This window comes from Rosa chinensis, chromosome 4 (genome assembly GCF_002994745.2).
Source record: "Rosa chinensis cultivar Old Blush chromosome 4, RchiOBHm-V2, whole genome shotgun sequence".
Classification (NCBI taxonomy): Eukaryota; Viridiplantae; Streptophyta; class Magnoliopsida; order Rosales; family Rosaceae; genus Rosa; species Rosa chinensis.
The window spans coordinates 10,507,039-10,528,238 of NC_037091.1; the positions used below are offsets into that span (position 1 = coordinate 10,507,039).

The 21,200-nt window shown below is 38.5% G+C and overlaps 2 protein-coding genes across 2 annotated transcripts; one reads left to right on the plus strand and one right to left on the minus strand.

The window, feature by feature from the left end:
• Positions 1-484: 484 nt before the first annotated feature.
• On the plus strand, positions 485-1,965 carry LOC112198563 (histone deacetylase HDT2). The gene is made up of 3 exons (XM_024339720.2): positions 485-648; positions 769-869; positions 992-1,965. The coding sequence occupies exons 1-3, from the start codon at positions 559-561 to the stop codon at positions 1,668-1,670; spliced, it is 870 nt and encodes a 289-aa protein (XP_024195488.1). The 5' UTR covers positions 485-558; the 3' UTR covers positions 1,671-1,965.
• A 711-nt stretch (positions 1,966-2,676) lies between these two features.
• On the minus strand, positions 2,677-6,502 carry LOC112200705. Its single transcript, XM_024341715.2, has 2 exons — positions 5,846-6,502; positions 2,677-3,079 (listed from the first exon to the last, which is right to left on the minus strand). Exons 1-2 carry the CDS (start codon positions 6,091-6,093, stop codon positions 3,022-3,024), a joined length of 306 nt encoding a protein of 101 aa, XP_024197483.1. The 5' UTR covers positions 6,094-6,502; the 3' UTR covers positions 2,677-3,021.
• Between the last annotated feature and the right edge of the window lie 14,698 nt (positions 6,503-21,200).

A 21,200-nucleotide genomic window follows, 5' to 3' on the forward strand; every position in this document is an offset into this window, starting at 1 on the left:
TCTTTTTATATTTCATATTTTTAATTTGCTGTTTTATCCATTATCTAATAAAGTTTATAATCTTAGAGTTTTAATTAACCAAGGACAATTGCAGGGTTTTTAAATCTTATTGGCTTAATTAATACTAATCCTTTCACATCCGTTTTGACTGAGAAAGTGAATTCTCTTGTCCTTACTCAATCTCACAATGTCATTACTCAATCTCAAGACTGTGGGTTCGAATATTGTAGCAGGCCAACGGCTACCTCGTTCAAGCATGAAAAGAACATGGCTGTCTCTCATTCATAAATTCTCACCAGGCCAAAAGTTAAAAACAAAATAAATAAGGTGAGAGCCGCATTTTGCAAATGTAGATCACAAGCCAGGCAAAGCTTTTGTCTTTCTTTCTTTATTGAACTCGTGCACCCACCACACACAGCTTTCATCATTGAACTCCAACGTTACTATTTTCAAAAACCGTTGGAGCCCAAATGGTTTTAAAATTCCTATGACTACCACCGTCACCTTTCCCCATCTATATGAATCAATCCACATTCCTCAGACTGAGTAGCAGGTCTAATGGGGTGCTTCCTTGCCTGCTTCGGCATTTCCAAGAAGCGAAAGAGGCGAAGACTTTCCAACAGAGTTGCTGCAGCTGGTGGAGACTATGTAAATTCTCTTACCTAATCTTCAACCACAATCTGAAGCCATCCATCCATATTTTGTTAGTTTTCGGGTGTTTATAGTTGGTGTCACACTAAACCGAATTCGCCGTTCATTTTGCTGCAGAGACGTGGGAGTTATGTACCACTGGACTCATCATCTCTCGCAATAATCGGTCTTGATGGTCCGAAAGAGAGTCCCAATAGTGCAGGTTGTGAACAGCTCAGGTCAGTTCTTGCTTTTATTTCTCGATACATTGTGTTAATGTGTTAATATATGGAGTGGACTAAAATGTTTACTAGCTGGATACATCTTTTCTTTTTCTTTTTTTGAATATTTGTTGTTTTAGAGACAAGCCGAAAGAGGCGACGAGCTTCAAGGTCAGGAAGAAAGTCAGCTTCAATCTGAATGTCCAGACCTACGAGCCTATTTCGAATGATTATGATTTTGTGGAGAGTGAGGAGGAGGAAGAAGAAGTTGACAACAATGGACAGGAAGGGTCAAAAGGAAGGTCATCCACGTCAGCATCTAAGAGGGCCTCAACTGCATTGAGTTCATCAATAGGACTTTTTCCTTCAAACTACAGGTACCAAAATGTTCGAGACAGCTACGACAGCTACGAAGAAGAGGACTATGTAGCAGATGAAGAAAGTGATCTTGATGATGATGATTACTATGGTGATGATGACTACTGCGATGGTGATAGTGATATGGATGATCCAAGAATGAGCCAAGAAGGGGTTCCTAAGCAAAGTTTCTCTTCATCTATAAATGGAGAATTGGAATCGTGCCGGTGGAGTCTGAATGCGGGAGATAATATCCCATATGCACATTCTGTATTGAGTCCAATTGAAAATTTGAGTCAGTGGAAAGCAGCCAAAGCAAAAATAGCAGCACCAAAGCAGCAAAAGGAGAATGTCCCAATTCAAGAACCAAGAATTCTATACAGCAGATCAAGTTGCAACCAGTCCAAACCTCTATTGCAAGAAATCCCAGTCCACGCCAGCCTTTCAAGTTGGATAAAATAATGCAATGGATAGAGAGTATGATATCAATCTTAAGCTCAGTTACATTTCGGATACTGAAAACTGAGGAGGATATTCAACACGTGTACTTGAGGCTGCTTTTTCTCTAGCAAATTTTGGATAGTGTGTGATATTTGGGAGATTGTTGTTTGGGTATTTCTTTCTGATTCTTTCAATTGTGTTGTATATGAAGATTTTGTTGGGTAGATTTGCCCAACTGTTTGTGTAAGAATTTGACAGTAAAAGGAAACACAAGTCATGGATTCCAAATCCTTGATTTGTAATTTACAGTGCAAAATATATTTTTGATATATCATCATTTTTTGGATGTAATTGGAGTTTATTATTTCAACTCTAAGATTATATTTCTCTGTGTTTGATGTTGAGTGTACCAAGTTGGTGAAATGGTTTTCCAATTCTTTATGCCTAATAATGCAGCATAGAGTAGATGATATGCCCAATAATGAGCTACGTGCAGGTATAGATTCACATTTGATATAGAAGCAGAGTCGATTCATCAAAAGAAATTCAATAAAAATTCAGCGAAGAATAAATCAATATCAAACTACACAAAGCTCTACCTAATAAATCAATCACCGAGTGTTTCAGAAATTTTCTTTTTCTTTTTCACTTTACTGGAAATACACTGGTAACTGGAATATTCGAATTTCAATCAATCAAACAAACAAACAGCAAAATAATTGCACCTCACCTGAGTGATACTGGCACATGCTGTTCTTGCAGGGCAGCAGGAACATGCAAATCCACTTGGTCCTAATTATAGATTCCTTAGGCTTATAGTCATAGATTCCTTTCATATTCAGACTGCATATGGATATCTTTTTTGTTCTTTCTTTTGAGTGCTGAAGGCGAAGAGTAAAGAAAAAAAAACAAAGATTGAAGAACCTTAAAGATGATTATCAAAGTAACCTGTCAATGTGAATCACATACAGGTTATGACTTATAATATGCACGGTAAAGCTTAAAAGAAACGAAAAAGAAAAAGAAAAAGAAAAAAAAAAAAGCATACATTAACTGTATTTAGTAAATTACATATTGTGAACACGATATTGCTTTTATCCCTATCTGCTTTCATTCATTCCCGGAAGATGGCTCTAACTCAATTTGAATATCTTGCTGTAATAAAGCTCGGTGCAATGTAACCTAAAAAAATGGCACTAGACTTGATGCAAAACATGGGCGACTGCCTTGTCTTGGTCTCAGGACCTTTGGTCCATCCTTAACACGGTTAAGACAGAGCCAATTTGTATAGAAATCATCAAAATCAGCTTGGAGAGAATGCCTGATTGATTTATGCAGCAGATATCCTGGTTCTTGAGTTACTGAATGATATCTACATAATGACACATATGCAAGAATCTGCATCTTCGTCATCAGAATCACTAACATCACTGCAAATAAACAGGAAACAGGGGTGAGATACTAGAAACGCCAGAATGAATCTATAAAAATTATTGAAGACTTGTGCAAATAATATTACAAACAGTTACTCTTGTTTGTTTCCGCACAAGTAGATAGCCACTGATTACTATTTCAACCTAGGGAAAGGATGACAGGGTAAGAAGTTACGTCTTATGTAAATCAAAGAGCCTCATGTGTAAGCAAACAATTGTGAGCTGGACCAAGAGATATTTCAATATAAGGATTCTCCAAAATTCCAGAAACATGCCATAGACACAAAGGAACCCAATCTATCAGTACTTACATGACAAGCCAAATTCTAGCAAGTAACACTGAATGAACATTCTAATACACTGGGGCCAATAAAAAAATATGATAAACTGGCGAGGTCTAGAAGTCAGTACTAAATCATTTTGCAGGACCTCAAAAGTCTAATGTAAGTCCATGCTTTAAATCATCTAAGTATCACATCACACAATCAAAAACATATCATTATGTACCAACAGTCATACAATATATCATATTGACTAGCTGACGTTTTGAACTGGACAATGCAACCCACTTACAGGAATGTCCAGCTTCCTAATTTTACTAGCCTTCACTCACAATAAATCATGTTATGATTTCCATACAATTAGCTCTTCAAAAGAAGTTCGAGGTATATGAATGAACTGCTAAGCATAAAAGATATATTATAATTTGATATAGCAGTCTAACTTAACAACCAAAGACCACTATAAATGAGTCTTTTTAAGGCGCATAACTTAGTCCTAAAACTTATCAGCTGAGAAACAATGTTCGAGATGACCAAGACCCATAGGGTTTGACTTCTACTGCTCATGGCCCATTGACCTTACTCGTTTTCCACAGTCTCTCTCCAATTCCTTTGGCAACATTCACATTCACAAATATACACACACGTACATATAAATAACAGTCCCTAAATGCCTTTACTACTTTTGTAATAGCTTAAGTTCCCGGTATCTACAGAGACAGTGATTTACATCCTAAAAGTTGAGGTTCTTAATGAGATAAAAGGATGCATACTGACTCATTAACAGAATTGAATTATATGACCAGATATGGGAATTTGGAGAACCAAGAAAAGAGAAATCAGTTGCCTTAGACTAAAAGAGGAATACAACATTCTAGTCATGAGAAGTCAGATGGAGAGATGTTCAGCAATGATAACTATTTACTTAGGAAAAGATCTATAGCAAATAATGACTTGCCAAGATGGAAATGATGCTGTATGGTGGAATCCTTTGTGGAAATTATAGATAGACAAGAAGAGAACACCTAATTATTCAACCAACCAAAACTTGAGCACCGCATTAAATTGTAACCTGAATTGTTCAATTCTTAAACTCTTACTAACCATCCAGTGCCTCAAAATTAAATAGTTCTTCAAGGGCAGGAAGAGTTGATAACCACTTCAACTCAAGTATGACAGCAATACCCAGTCAAGCAGGTTAGCTAAACTCCAATGGGCCTAAGATTTTCCATCAGATGCTAAATTTAATACTGTGGTCCACCCAAAATTATGCAGTCTTTTTAAAGAAGTATGACCCTCATACTGACAGGCAACTTCAATAAGTGGGGATGTTAACACAGATTAACAAAAAAAAAAAAAACTAGTGGTCACAGGGTTGCAGCAACGGTAGATCCCCATAAAGTGAAAGGGGAATGACATCAGACAAGATTAAAGACAAATGGCCCATGTATATAGACAATGTTGGTTAGCACAGCTAAAAGGACAATCAATGAGAAACCAACATGGTGAACTCTAGAGTTAACCTCAGCAAAATAACACCCCCAAATAAAAGAAAGTACAAAGCAGAACAGCAACAAAAAGATTAGTGCAGGTAAGGGTTCCATGTTTCCTCAATAAGGTAGAAATGCATGAGATACACCTGGTCTATGTTTTGTTCTGTTGTACGAAAAGGGATTAACTGGTTACATTTCACTCCTAATAAATTCCCTGAAATGGGTTTTACCAAAAATGGCACCCAAGAATTCCAAATTTACGAAACATGGCACTTTTGTAAGATTTTGTCATGTGTACGTTACATGAATGCTATTTTTGTGCAAAACTTTAATTCGGGTTCCATTTTGGTAAATCCCCTTAAATTGTCCTCTGACCAAAGCCTCCACCCTAATGAGGAGAAACACAATATTACAATAGAACGGTTATGCTAACTCAACCTGTCATTCTGGTACCTACACTAGATTACAGAATATTACTATTGAATTGGTACTCTGACCCCCACCTGTCATTTCAGTTCCTAAGACTAGCCAGTTAATTCTGTTGATGAAGCATGCAAAAGCAACAACACCTTTAATTTGTAAAGAGACCTCAAACAGTTACGCTCGGCCACTTCAGAATTGCTCAGTCCAGCCTAACAAATCTTCAATTTGTTATGAAAGAAATAAACATGATAAAGGCATTCCAGTCTGAAATTGTGAATCAATTCGGATATACTCAACAGTTTAACATGGCCAAAATAGCAACCTGTCTCTACAGTTTAAAGAAACAATAAGAACACTTCCGCAAATTCACATATCAGCATCGAGCATAGTGCAAACCACCTAATCAATACAAAATTATGCACTGAAAACCAAAAATCAAAGCTCAAACAATACCTACATAACAGAATCAAAATCAACAAGTATAACTAAAACAAAAACTCAAAACTCTTAAAACTTTGGCCAAGACAATGCACACTAACACACATAATCGAGCATATACACATTACCTTGGCTCATACTCTAACACCTCAACAAGCTTATTCCCATTCCTATCATTCCACTGCACTTTTCGCCTCGTCTTATTCGTCTTCCTCGACATTCCACCTTTCCTCGGCGGCAACAACGAATTTGACTCACTATCTTCATCCCCATTCCCCTGTTCCTCAACCTTTTCACTCTCTCCAGTACCACCACCACCACTCAAGCTCTCATTTTCACCTCCATTTTGCACTTTCTCCTTCTCATCCGTCTCCATTAACAACAAACAAGACTCCAAAGACCTCAACCCCTCAGCCAGCTCAAACCCCCAGTGATCAGAATCCAGCTGGAAACACGTCAAATCTCTCGAATTTACCAAAATCCCCAAAATCCGTGAAGTTTCCAAAATTCACAAACCCTAACCCTAAAGCTCGAAACTTTGCCGTCGCCGGGGACGTGAATCGCCGTTACCGGGAAAGTCAACGCCCATCAGCGGTGGGGGTTGAATCGCAACGGGACGGATTGGATTGCAGAAAAATCACAGACGAAATTGGAAGAGGGAGAAAACGAAACGAAACCTGATGAAAAGAATCGAAACGTTTCAAATGGCGGGGGCTGGTTTAGATCGTTTTCCCCTTCTCCAAATCGAAACGAGAATTTGGTGCCAAAACAACAACTGTTATTAGTTAATAAAGAGAGACACAAAGATCTTTTTTTTTTTTTTTTTATAATTTTTTTTTGTTGTTGAAAGGGACGGGTCAGCTTAGTAATAATAATGAAGAACTCGCACTCTTTTCTTTTCTTTTTTTTTTTGAAGAAGAAGAACTCGCACTTTGCAGAACTGAGCTACCTTTTTTATTTATTTATTTTTTAATCGTGAAAACCCGTTTCATTGGACACCACGTGGCGGAAGTTAATGTCGTTGTAACAGTGAGGAATTGGCGGCTTGTGTAGTGTATAATCACTATAATGTATATACCGACACTCGGGTAAAAGGAATTGGCGAGCCGCCAAACTTGCAACTAACTTTTTTTTCTTTTTTTTGCCCCTCTTCGATGCTTTCTTCGATATGGATTCTTTATTCCCAATCCTAATTTCTGTGGTACGAAAATATAAATATATATATAATTTTTGAATATTTTTTTTTTTTTGAAAGGAAGATATAATTTCTTATAGAATAACTACATATAAAAACTATGAAAAAAAGAACTAAACAAGGGTGGTATGCAATCGTGTTCCTTCCTATAGCAAATTACCAATAAATATAATCTCAGCCTATTTATTATCAATAGCAAACCTTTTTTTTTTTTTTTTCCAAATCTCTTGCGGTACTGTAGCTGAACCTTATGCAAGGTCATTTTCCTTTCATTTTTTGGATTGATTTTGTTACTTAGTAAATTACCAAAATAACGTCTACAGACTTAATGTACTGGGCTTTAGTATCATTATGAAGGATTGCAGATTTAATGTACTGAGCTTCAGTATCATCCTGACATACATGACTTGTAGTTTTTTTCCCATTTCTAGAGGCAATTGTGAATAATTAACCAGTTGAATTGTTTGTATACACATAAAAGAGCCAGTTTGTATACACATAAAAGAGCCAAAGTTATTTGACCTGGCACCAATTTTTTTCTTCTGAAACTTAGTAATTAAATCAGTCCATTAACATTAACCAATAAAGAAGACTTCAAAAAGTCTGCATCTATGTCAATTTACTTTCGTCAAGATCCTATAAACTCATAAACACAAATCCACATATGCAAAAGATCAACCTTTCGCTATTAATCTCGCTTGACAAAACAAAAAGATTCAGATTGATCAAATGCACATCCTAAACCTAATCCAGTCCAACCTAATATGGTCTTTGCTTGCTTTCAATTATGTCCTACTTTCGAATATCGGCTCTCTTCATTGTGAAGAAATCTCTCACATGGTTCTTCTCATGTTCTTCAATCGGTACATCCTCTTTGTTTATTGCAGTAGCCATCCTCTTTGCCACTTGAGATTAATCTGTGTATATGATAAATGCAAATATATGAGTATCGACCCTCAGTAGTTTACTAACCTTCCATAGTGTACTGACCCTCAATTTTATTAAGAAACCATTATAGCTTATAAGAATGCAAAAGAACTAATCAAAAGATCCTCATAGCTGCAGCATATTAATGACTAGAATTTTAAGCAGAAAAAAAAAAAGACTAACAATAGTAATAAGATCAAATATCATAGAGCGTATAGATAGACATAATTTCAATGACCCTCCCATAAAGTAAAGCTAAGAAATCTGTCTAAAAATGCAAGCTCAACTGAACCGATAATAGATTTGAGTTGAAACCTCATGCAATCAAGCGAATGCAATCATGAAGCTAAAGTTATTGATCCTCGTTTGAGGGCTAATAACCATATTGCAACCTCATTTGATGTTTGCAATATGGTTATTGGTTATTGGCCCTTAATAGCAATACACACGGTTCTCTAAGTTTAGTTACACCATTCACAATCTCAAACCTCTTAAATCAATCATCACATACAGAAAGGCACATATGTCATCATGACATATCAGAAACTCAAAGATGTCACTCAAATAATGGTCTTGACATGTTAATAAAGTAATCATTATGGAACATAAACTTGATAAAATTTGGCACCATTATGTATCCAAACACTTTAAAACTTGTTTAAGCAACACCAGACCGACTTACAAAAGCATTCTCCAACAAAGCATGTCAATTATGAAGTTCACAAAAAAACAGAATGAATTAGCCTCTCTATTCTACAAAGCTCTAGCAACATCACCATACAAATTCGAAACACTCAATTTCGAAAACCAGGACCAATTACTATTCTTCTAACACAAATTTGAGTACAATAAATATAGGGTTAGTGAAATCATGAAGGTAAGGCTACTGAACCTCAGAAACTAAAGTTCATACAATTCATTTTGTACTGTTAAGTCACAAAACTCATCATTATCCATAAGAACAAACAATCTTAGAAACTAAAGCTATTGACCCTCAGAAACTAAAGTTAATGATCTTTAGAGGGTCCATATAATCATAGATTTCACATATTGCAGCATTTTAATGCTACTGACTCTCAATAATCATAGATTGCATATATTGCAAGCATTTTATGCTACTAACTCTCAATAAGCTCATACAATTCATCATCAGTCACATAACATCAAGTTTCGCCGTCTAGCTACTCATTTTAATTGATATTGACCTTACTCTTTGGTGGATTTGTAGGCCGAGAACAAACCCTAGTTTCACCATGTTCCTTGCTGGTAGATTTGCAGGCTAGGACCAAACAATAGCTTCGCTGCCTCGCTTCACCGCCTCCCTTCATTGCCTAGCTTCGCCACCCACTTTCTCCTCCTAGCTTCGCTGCCTCGCTTCTCCCCTAGCTTCGCTGCCTCGCTTCTCCCCTAGCTTCGCCGCGTCACTTCATCTTCTAGCTTCGCCACGTCGCTTCTCCGTCTCGCTTCGCCGGAGCCCTAGATTTATCAATTTAGAGAAGATTTTGATTTTGGGACGGTTTTGATTTTGGGAGAAATGGCTCATACTGGTGTTAGTGGCATTTTATGTAGTTTGTTTAAAATTTGAGTGCTCTTTCTCTCATTAGGTTTACAATGGGCTAACAGCCCGTTAGTATTGCTGGTCGCACGAGCTCCGAAAACATGGAGCCTGCTCTTGGTAAAATATATGTAGTTCTGCCACTAAAACTGGAAAGTGCAACAAGAAGAAAAGTCATATTCAGCATTATATTGTCCAAACTAAAAACACTTCTTATGATCAACACTATTGCTTTCATAACAGTACTACCAACAAGTCCACACAGCTTGATCATTATCACTTGTATATACCTAGTCACCCTGTGCTTTCACTGTTCATTTTCTACTTGCCCATCTGTATCACTCAAAAGTCTTCCACAAAAAGCATCAATAAAATGGTCGATCATGCATTTTCGGTTGCAAATCACCCGAAAAGGTAATTCAATCATACGAAACAAAGTGATTAAGGAAGAACTACAAATGGTCGAGGGAATTGAATCTGTTATGATGTTGTGGAAATGTGGAGATCTAAGCCCTACAGAGAGGCTGCAAATTATTCCCTTGTTAGCTCTCTTAGTGATGGTACGTACTCAACATTAGATAGAATCATAGAATGCAGTCTCTATCATTTGAATCCATTTGTTTGCTTCTTTTTATTCAAGCTTGAAATCCTTACATTTATAATAGTCTAATCAAGCAATTACAGTTAAGCTACTAGTGTAAACTGAATTGGTGATTTGAAACCACTCATCCAATTGGAGACTTGTTTAATTTGGACCTAAGAATAACCCCAGCAATGGTTAGTGGTCATAGCACTACTTTAGAGTACAGAAGCCCTTGTATGGATTGTTGAATGTGCAAGCATTACCAGGACGTGAAAAACAATCTGCACCGATATAAACATTAAGAATGAGAATGCACGAGAGAGAACAAAGAAACATCCATGAGAAAGCAAACTTAATATATAACACATTCCCAACTAACAAAGTTAATAACACAGCCATGGTTCGTGGCTTTTTCACACCGACAGTCAAGTAATAGATTTGAGCCTAAGCACTCGGTGGAAATTCCTTTTTTGGAGTTCATGATAAATCATTTGAAATTTCTTCAATAAATAAAAATTATTATTGAGAGATGGGTAAAGCTATGGTATGTTAACATTTCTCATAGAACAACTATTTTTACCTCTCTAAGAACTCATGTTATCACTTTGAGGACTAATATTACTATTTTCAGGACTCATATGGTAAACTAAGAAAATTTACCACTTTAAGGACTCATGTTACCACTTTCAGGACTAATTTTACTATTTTGAGGACTCATGTGGTAACTAAGAAAATTTACCACTTTAAGGACTAATGTTACTACTTTGAGGACTAATATTACTATTTTAATGACTCATTTTACCACTTTTAAGGCAATTGTATGCATGTCATACGTTAACACATTATAAAATTTTCCTATTTGGATATATCCACCATACAATTCCAGTTTCATATTGATGATTTATTGTGTGAGAGCTTCAAATTAACTGGAGGCGGGAAAATGGGCACTGTGTTGCAACACACTGTTGTGCCAGTGCTAGGAGGATTTTTTGCTGGGAGTAGGGCTGGGGAGTTGAACTATGGGACAGGCCAGGGTTTGATTGGGGAAAAATCATTTTCGGTTTTGATTCCTTAAAAAATAGGCAAAATGGCCAAATTACCTCATAACTTTTCTCATGACTACCGATTTACTCCCTGACATTTCAATTTTGATTATTTACACCCTCACTTTTCTAAATGTTGCCAATTTACACCCTATAGTCAAATTTTAGACTTTCCATCCAATTTCTCCGTTAACTTAGTTAGCACGTGAAGGGTCTTTTCGTCTCTGCAATTGTCACCCAAAAAAAAAGAAGAGTGTTGCTATTTGTACTGAACAAAAATCTTAGTACACCTCGGCCAACTATAAATTTTTTGCCTATAATGTTCCAATATTACCCTCATATATTAATAAATCAAGAAAAAACAGACAAAATTACTTTGTTAAAAAATTAAAAAAAATACTGCTATTCATCTCCCACAACTGTTTTTTTTTCCCCTCGTCCTCTCCTCTTCTTCTTTGTCTATCTCTCACTATCTCTCAATTATCTTCTTCTCAGCATGACCTCTTCCTCTATGTTCCTTTTATCGAGATCTATATAACACAATCCCAACTTGGATCAATCAAGATGACCTTCACATGCTTGCTGTAATTTTAATTTTCATATTCCATACATATAAATATTTTAGTTTGTTCGATGGCTCCTCAATCTTATACACAATACAAACCCCCTCTAACTGGAAACATGGAAGACCAAATTCTCATATGAATGTTTGAAATATTAATCCAGTCTAGCCTTCAAAGAAAAAGAAAACCAGAAACCTAAATGATCAAATATGATTTCTCCTTTAGTGATCGATAGGATCATCCAATCATTTGATGTGACTACTAAATATTAATTAAGTGATCAGTTGCAAGTTAACAACCAACATTGAAATAAAGGGAGTGAAGAAGAAGAACAGTGGACAAGGAAGAAGCGACAAAGGGCAATTTTTTTTTTTCCTTCTTTTAGCGAAGAATAGTTTTGTTTTGTTTTGTTTTTTTGTTTTTTGTGATAGTTGAAAAGAGGAAAAAGCTCCTTATGTGCTAACCAAGTTAATGGAAAATTGGATGGAAAGTCCAAAAAATAACGATAGAGTGTAAATTGGCAACAATTAGAATAGTAAGGGTGTAGATAGTCAAAATTGAAATGTCAGGAGGTAAATCGGCAGCCATGAGAAAAGTCAGGGGATAATTTAGCTATTTTGCTTAAAAAATATAGGGATAGTTCTTTATCACATTCTATTTTAACAGTAAAGTGCTGCAGTGCTTAATTTAGCTTACAAATTTCATTGTTATTAGTTGGGGATTAGTACTCCAGCAAATTAGTGCTATCTTTTCTATTAATGAAAGTGTGTTTTCTACAAATCAAAAGAGTAGAAAAGAGCATATGGTAGTAGTGTTCTAAATAGGGTAAAGACTTTTTATTATTATTTTTTGTGGTCTGATAAATGGGGAATCACTGAGCTAGGACTCCTAGATTAATACATAAGCAGCACAATGTAATATATAAACTATTAGCGTCTGTTGATCAAATGAATGATGATTAATGAAGATAACATATAATGTCGATTTGCAACCAGGTAGGACTGACATATAGTGAAGACCATACCGAAACATAGTTTGTATTGGGTCTTTCGTAGCGGATTGGTGAACAAAATACGAGATCCATTTTTTTTAATATTCAGACCTTTATTAATTACAAAGACAGAATGTCAATACGATAGGAACAAGGGTAAGACAAAACCTCTCCAAATAAAGAGCAAAGCAACCTAAAACTTGCAGCATTGAAAGAAGTTCAATGAAGAAAACAAAAATGAGGTAACCCAAGTTGATCCCGATGACAAAGATCCATAAAAAATTGGGAGTATGAGTCCTGATAAACCAAACCTTAAGAAGTTAAACTAATATTTGCTAGAGCATCTGAAACTAGTATAGGGAAAAACACACTGAACAGCACAAAGATTTAATGTGGTTCCCTCATTCCATCCACGGTACATAATCCGATATTTCTTTATTAATAATAAGGACTAAATACTTCTTGTATTTTACTCCATAAAACAGTTCAGTGTCTCACCTTTTAAATTAAACAGTTTAGTCATTATTCTAAGGGTCATCATGGGTCGGACTAGGACCGACCCTACCCTAAATTTGAGGGCTTAGGGTAGGGTCGGGCCGGCCATAGTCAAAATCAACGAAACTTAGGGCCGGACCGAGGCTTCAATATGTAACCCTTTACCCGCCCTTAAAGCTCCTCCCATAAGGGTCAAAAGGGTTAGGCCGGCCTTCCAAATAGGGATGACAAGGGCCGAAAGAGCCTTACTTTGTTTAACAATTTCTTTTTTTGGCAAAATGTGGCTCAATGGTTGTATCGGTGGGTAATCCAAGACTCATTTTTTTTTTACCCTATTTAATATATACATTTTTTGAAGCTACCTTAATAATATTTATACACATTAGTTAAGGTAGTTTTTTTTTTAAATTTTTTTTATCAAATTATTTAAGGTAGTTATATACAATTAATTATCTTTCCAAATTTCCAAAATCAATTGTTGTTTAACAAAGAAAATAAAGCTTCCTAAATCAGTTAGAAAATAATAAAGGGACAAGTTATAAGTGGATAAAATAAGATGAACATATTTAGAAAATAGAAAAAGTAGAAAATTATTAGGGCTTGCTTGAGCGAGCTTAAAGGGTCCGGCCAAGCTTCATGTCTATGGCTCTTACCCTACTCTATTTGAAAAATGGCTAGGCCGACCCACCCTAATGCAAGGCCAGGCCAGGCGGGCTAGAAATGGGATTAGGCCCTAAGGGCCAAAGGATGATCCCTACCTTATTCTCTCTAATTCTCACACAATAGGTCTAAAATGAATATTATATCCCTCACTTCCTTTTTTTTTTTTTTTTTTTTATATTTGTTCAAGTAAAACCCTAGTTTGTGTTTGGCCCAAACTCTAGGTTACTTGCTCTAGTGGTAATAGGGTTAAATTAGAAGGATTTAGATTCCTATTCAATGTATTATCAATGAGAACACACAGCAAATTCCTCTCAATTCTCGTTTTCCTAAAACACGTTATCAGCACGAAACCCTAACCCTGAAACCCTAATATCTCTAATATCGTAGCCTTCAATCTCAGGAGCCCAGTTACCGGTCTCGCTTGCGCTTGCCCCACACTAAAGCAGCTGCACTGCTGTCAAAGAAAAAAAAAGGACGCTCAGAGGTAGCAAAGAAAGAAAAAAGAGAGAGCGAAAGGAGGAGGAGCCCACCAGAAGGAGAAGAAAAAAGAGAGAGAGAAATAAGAAGGAGCCCACGTGCTGGGTAGAAGAAGGAGAAGAAAAAAGAGAGAGAAGAAGAAGAAAAAAAAAGGAAGAATAAGGGGATGCGGCCCACGCAGAAGAAGAAAAGAAAAAGGAAGAAACAGATGCCCAGAAGCAGGCCTGAGGCCCACAAACGCTGCCCTAGGCCCAAATCACATCAGCCTAGAGCCTGATCCACGTCAGCACTACCACGTCAGCTCCCTCAGTCAACCCTCCGATCAACTCCCGGCCAACGTCGGTCAACTCCTGGTCAACGATTCCTCCGCGACTTTTTCGGCCATTTTCCAGCGACTTTCCGGCTACATTTTCCGACCATTTTTTCCGGTCAAGTTTTCCGGCGACCTATTTCGAGGTATTTTTTATTAAACGTTCCTGTTTTTAGAGTTTTTAAGTTCAATTTCTCTTCTTTTTCGGGGACTTGCAAGCTCCCTTCTTCTACCTCCCTTTCTTCATTATAGGGGAGACCAAATTAAGCCAAACTGTGGGGCTTCGTGCTCACTCCAAGCTTAGAGCTTGTTGAGATCTCCAAACTTAGAGTTTGTAGAGAATTTATGATCGACCACTTACATCATTGTTTCGATCTAATCCAATATCTCTTGGAATCTAATTTCTTGGAAGCGACTACGCTCGGAAATTCCTAATTTCTTGGAAGCGATTACGCTTAGAAATTTCATATGTTTTCGTGGTAGCCTATTTCGCTCCGAAACTAACCCTAATTTCTTGTTCTCTTTCAGGATGAGTGACGTTAACAAATTGGACTTTGCTCTATTGGGAACAACTGGCTCTGGATATCACAGGTGGGTTCGTGATATCCGCCAGCATCTCAAGGCTGATGGAATCCTAGATATGATTCTTGAGCCTAGCCAGGACGTGATAACTGTTGAGCAAGCTTAAGCTTTGGAAGCAAATAGAGCAGCCTTAGAGGCAAATAAGGCGAAAGCCATCATCCTAATGACTCGTCATATGGATGATTCGCTCCAGTACGAGTGTATGAATGAAGAAGACCCCAGAAGGCTGTGGGTCTCACTCGAAGAAAGATTTGACAACGTCCGTGACTCCTTGCTTCCTGACCTAGAAGTGAGATGGCATAGCCTCCGCTTCTGTGATTTCAAGTCAGTTCTTGACTATAACTCGGAAGCACTTCGCATTAAATCCTTAATGGAATTCCATGGTAAAGAGATCGCAGATGCGATGTTGATTGAGAAGACTTTCTGTACCTTCCCTGTCTCTGCATTAATGGTTGCTAAGAACTATCGAATCGATGTTAATGCAAGACGGATCACAAGGTTTCATGAGCTCATTGGAACTATGAATGTCACTGAAAAGCATGACAATATCCTTGTGAAGAACTATAATTCGAGATCCGTGGAAACAGAGCATATTCCGAAATCCAATTATAGTCGCACCTCTAAGAGAGGGCGCCAAGAGCGAAACCCTAATCTTAGGTATACTTCTGGAAATTCTGATCCATATAATAGCTCTACTTGGGAAGGTAACCGCCAAAATTGGCGAACATGGAACCGAAGAGGTAAACGTGGAAAGAGAGAGGGAGGCAACGCCTCTGGCCATGTTGGTGGCGCCACCAACACTAAGAGCCATCTGAATGACGCTTTCAAAGAGCCTCAATCAATGGAGTTCGAGCAAAGAGATGTATGTTCTCGATGTGGAGTGTCTGATCATTGGGCACACATTTGTAGAGCTCGTGAAGAACTTGTCACCGCCTACAAAGCATATTGTGAAGCAAGAGAAGCTCACTATGTGGAACAAGAAGATCAAGAAGATGATCTAAAGTGAAGGGTTGGAGACTACAAATCTGGCTAGGATCAATAGATCGCCAATTCTGTTTAAGTCTTTATTTTTCCAAGAGATGTAATAGGCAATTGCCATATACTTTGTAGTAAATGCCAATGGTTTAGTCTTTCTTCAAAGTAGGCTCACCCAAAGTAAGTGTGATGTCTAGGAAGGTTATGAGATTAGTGGTACTTAAGCGAGCCTTGCTCCACCGACATCTCTCTACTCACCTGGTCACATTTATTTTGGAATTACCGAAATAAGTTAGACGACTACCATTGTTTTGCATTAGTTAGCATTTGGATTAGATTCTCCTAATGGTTAAGAGAAAATGATGTACTCTGTTGGCTTATGAATAAAATTTCGAGTTCTTTTCATTATGACTCCATTTTGATTATGAGCATATGACTTTGTGACTACGATGGCTGGGCCATTAGTATTAATTCAAGGACATGGAATAGCCCAAGTTCCACTTGCCAAATGACACCTTAATTACAGCTGTCACAGAAACTCTCTACGCTCTTAGGGCAAATCGTACCCTATGAATAGCCAACGAATTCCATGCGAAAATGCATGTAGAGAATGGAAATGAGTTCCTTTGCAATACGTCTAATGATTGCGAACAAAGATGCATCTTAGAGAAGTTTATGTCTCTCTCTAGTGGACTCTATGTTACTATTCGAGCTATTAATCCAATAAAAGTTATGAGAGAAGATCTATTGGATTTAGACACATATTGGCTTTGTCACGACAGGATAGGTCATCCTGGTCATGATATGATGATCCGTCTACTAAAGACTTCACATGGACGTCTTTTATCTCAAGCGAAATGAAGCATGAATCAAAAGTTGATTCCTGGACTAAGTGTGACCGACGCTGCTGCCTAGGGCACCTTCTCCGTCCACCACCAGCCTAGGGCTGGCGTAGTCCCTATCCATGATCCCATGGATGGCGTTCCATGGCATCCATCATGGTGATGGCGCCCCAAGTGATGCTGCAATCACCAACTTGCTTTAAATAGCGTTTTAGACGCTCAGGCCCAACCAAAATCCTCATTGGTTGCTTCTAAAGCCTCTAGCTCATTTTTACAAAGCCCGTTCCTTAGGGAACTTAGGACTGAGACTGTCCTCTACAAAGGTTATGAAAATACTCATTATGTTCTTACATAGAATCCTTAGGGATTCTGTGGACTAGTTCAACTAACTTGCGGACGTTTAAATATCTCATGATGTTGGTTGACACGCAAACACGCTGGTCACGTGTTGTGCCATTGTCCACTTGAAATGCTGCTTATACTACACTCCTAGCACATATCATATGACAACGGGCTCACTCCCCAGATCATCATATTCAGTCAATTGGATTTGACTATGCTAGAGTGTTTACATTGAAGACTTTCGTTGGTTATTGCATTAGGACTAATGTTGGACATTATATTCCCATGAACACACCCAGTTGGTCTCGCGGAAACTTCTACGATGGTAGTCTGAACATTGGTAATGCGCACCAATCTTCTTACATCCGCTTGGGGTGATGCAATATTGCATGCAGCTATGCTAATTCGTCTACGACCTACCACCATTCAATGTACCTCTGCGTTACAGGTAGTGACTGGGTACACGTATTTTGTACTTACGCACATTTGATGAGCCACTTATGTGCCCATTGCGCTGCCATAGCGCACTATGATAGGTCCTTACAAATGAATGGGCTACTCAGTTGGATTTGAGACTCCAACAATCGTCCACCACTTAATGCCCTTGCAATGCGATCTCATTACCGCTAGATTTGCGGGTTGTCACTTTGATGAGACAGTCTTCCTGTCGTTAGGGGGAGATAAGAACACGAATGTTCAGCAGGAATGATAGAAATTGTCGTGGCCTGTCCCCACTATGTCTCATCTCGATCCCTATTACAGTGACGAGATCACACAAATATGCTGCAAACATGCCTGCAAGGAAGGACGTCCCTACGAGAGGACGTAGCGCCACCCTACACGGAGGTAGGCATGGCGCCAACGCCAAAGAGAGTGGCACTCTGGTGTTACAGGCCATGACCCCAGCTAGGATGCGTGGGAGGCTCGTGGGTTCGAAGGATACTTTGGCACATTCCAATCCTTTGATCATCAAGACTCAAAATCCGTCTCATGAGTATCTTCAGGGTTATGGTTATCGTTGGGGGGCGCCTCAACGTCAGAACCTATTCATGAGAATATAGAGCTCTATGAAACTTACACTAGTGTACATGAGACGTAGGATAGAAACTCCATCATAATTGATGATGTAGTCACGCACTTCGTTGCACATGAGTTTGTTGAGTCCGATGATATCGAACCACACTCCGTTGATGAATGAATGCCAACGTAAAGAGATTTGGCCTAAATGGAAAGATGTGATCCAGGTTAAGATGGATTCTATAACGAAGAGGAAGGTTTTCGAGCTAGAGATGCCAACACCTCCTAACATAAAACCTGTTGACTAATGGGTCTTCTTTAGAAAGCGTGATGAGAAAAAGAGATGGCAATCTCTCCTTATTGCGTAAGGCTTCTCACAAAAATGCCCTGGAATCGACTACGATGAGACATATTCTCTCGGTAATGGATGTCATTGCACTCCACTACCCTGTCAGTTTGGTAGTTTCCGAATAACTGAACATGCAGCTTACAAATGTGGTCACTATGTATCTTAGAGGATCTAGATACGGAATATACATGAAGGTTCATGGTGAACTTCATTTACCCAAGTCAAGTGGCTCTAGACCCCGGAGCGCGTTTACAATAAGGTTGAAACGCTCACTAAGATGACTACTTGATTAGGAAGGGATATGCCTGCGCGTTTCCATAACAAGTTTCGGATCCTATTGCGGTTCATGTTGGACATGATCTTTATTGGAAGCCCTTAAAGAGTTAAGGGAAACCGCTGAACACTTGAAATCCGAGTTTGAGATGAAGGATTTTGGGAGAACACGATTATGTCTCGGTTTGGAACTTGAGCATCGTATTGATAGATGCTTAGGCATTTTGACAAGGTCAAACCTTCAAGCACCCCCATGATCGTCCGTAGTCTTGATCCTGAAAAGGATCCTCTTCGTCTGAAGGATGATGACGAAGATGTGCTAGAGGCAGAAGTTCCTTACTTGAGTACAATATGCGCATTATTGTACTTAGCTCAATGCACAAGACCGGACATCTCATTTGCCATAAACTTGTTATCTAAGGTATAGCTTTGAGCCAACGCGACGCCATTGGATTGGTGTAAAAGATATCTTTCGGTACTTGAGATGTACGATTGATATGACCCATCACACACCAGGAACGCCGCCAACACTGGCCTGCGTCCACTATCCCCATCCCAAAACAACATGTGTTTTGGAAGGTTTTGCTGATATTGGGTATCTTTATGACCCACACAATGGTCATTCCCAAACTGGTTAAGTGTTCACCATGGGTAAAGACCGTGATATCTTGGAGGTCTATAGAAATAGACCTTAGTCGCTATATCTTCGAACAATGTAGAGATCATTGCTCTTCACGAAGTGGTTCGTGAATGTTTATGGATTGGATCCATAATCACGCATGTTCGAACAATTGTGGTTTGAAGTCTACCACAAGATGAGCCTACGAGCATTTTGGATAATGCTGCTCGTTTTGAACAAATGAAGCTAGGCTACATCAAAAGCGACAACACCAAGTATAATCAGCAACAACAGACTCTCCTCAAGATCAAAGTGAATTAGGTTCAATCTGAGGAAAATATGGCAGACTTGTTTACTAAGTCATTGCCCAAATCCATGTTCGAGAAACATGTGGCAAGAATTGGCTTGCAGAAATTATTTGAATTCCCATGATCGTAGTCATCAGGGGGAGATGCAGACATCAGGGGGAGATATCTACATATTCACCTCGAAACGTGAAGGGTGTGTTGTGCTCTTTTTCCCCTTCGATCGAGGTTATTTTTGTCCCACTGGGTTTTTGTTACTCGGCAAGGTTTTTAACGAGGCAATGAGAGAAGCACCGTGTTTAGGCAATACAAGGGGGAGTGTTCAAGTAAAACCCTAGTTTGTGTTTGGCCCAAACTCTAGGTTACTTGCTCTAGTGGTAATAGGGTTAAATTAGAAGGATTTAGATTCCTATTCATTGTACGATTACTTTCCTTGTATGATTGAGATTCTATGCATTATAATCCTCTATATAAAGAGGTCCCTATTATCAATGAGAACACACAGCAAATTCTTTTCAATTCTCGTTTCCCTAAAATAATATTATATATATATATTTCTTTTCTTTTCTTTTTTCTTTTTTTTCTTCTCTCCTTTTTTTAATATATTTTTTTTGCTTCTCTATCTCAATTGTCCCTCTCTCCTCCTAAAAACAAAACCCCTAAAAGCCGATCAAAATCCAATCCCTCATTTCCTCCCTCTTAACAACCAAATCCCGATCCCTACCACCAATGAAATTGATGACCAGGCCCTCTTCCCCTGACCCTATTGTTGATGATGAGTGCTATGAGGGAGTGATAGGGCAATAAGCCCAATGCTTGGGATAGAGCTGACTTGAGAAATGACAGCTCCTCTTCGATCTTGCAGGTGTCGACGATGAAGATGAAGGCTGGCAGCATAGACAGTTTCTCGAGTGACTAGTTGTACTCAATGGTGGTGTATTGGGGGAAGAGCTCGGCGAGGAAGTTCTCGTTGGAGATGGAGGTGTAGTGGGAGGGAAGTGGTTGCAGGTGAAGCAGAAGGGGTAGATCTAGATCTTGGCAATGTAATCAACAGTGAAGAAGGGGTTGAGGATGGAGCTGTAGGTCCAACACCAGAGAGGGGAGTAGGGGAGAACTGGCATGTTTGGGAAAGGCTTGATCGGAGTGTAGACGATGGAGATAGGGACTACGCTGTTGATGGACTCCTGCTTTGTGCTGGGGATTACATTCCACAACATCTGAATGCCATCGTGGGATTCTAGGTCAAGAATTCACTCATGTTTGTTGAGAGAGTGAGAGAAAGGGCTCAGGGGAGGAGGAGAGAGAGTGGTCTTTTTGTATTCTCCAATTCCGGTTTGGAGGGGGAGAGAGAGAGAGAGAGAGAGAGAGAGAGAGAGA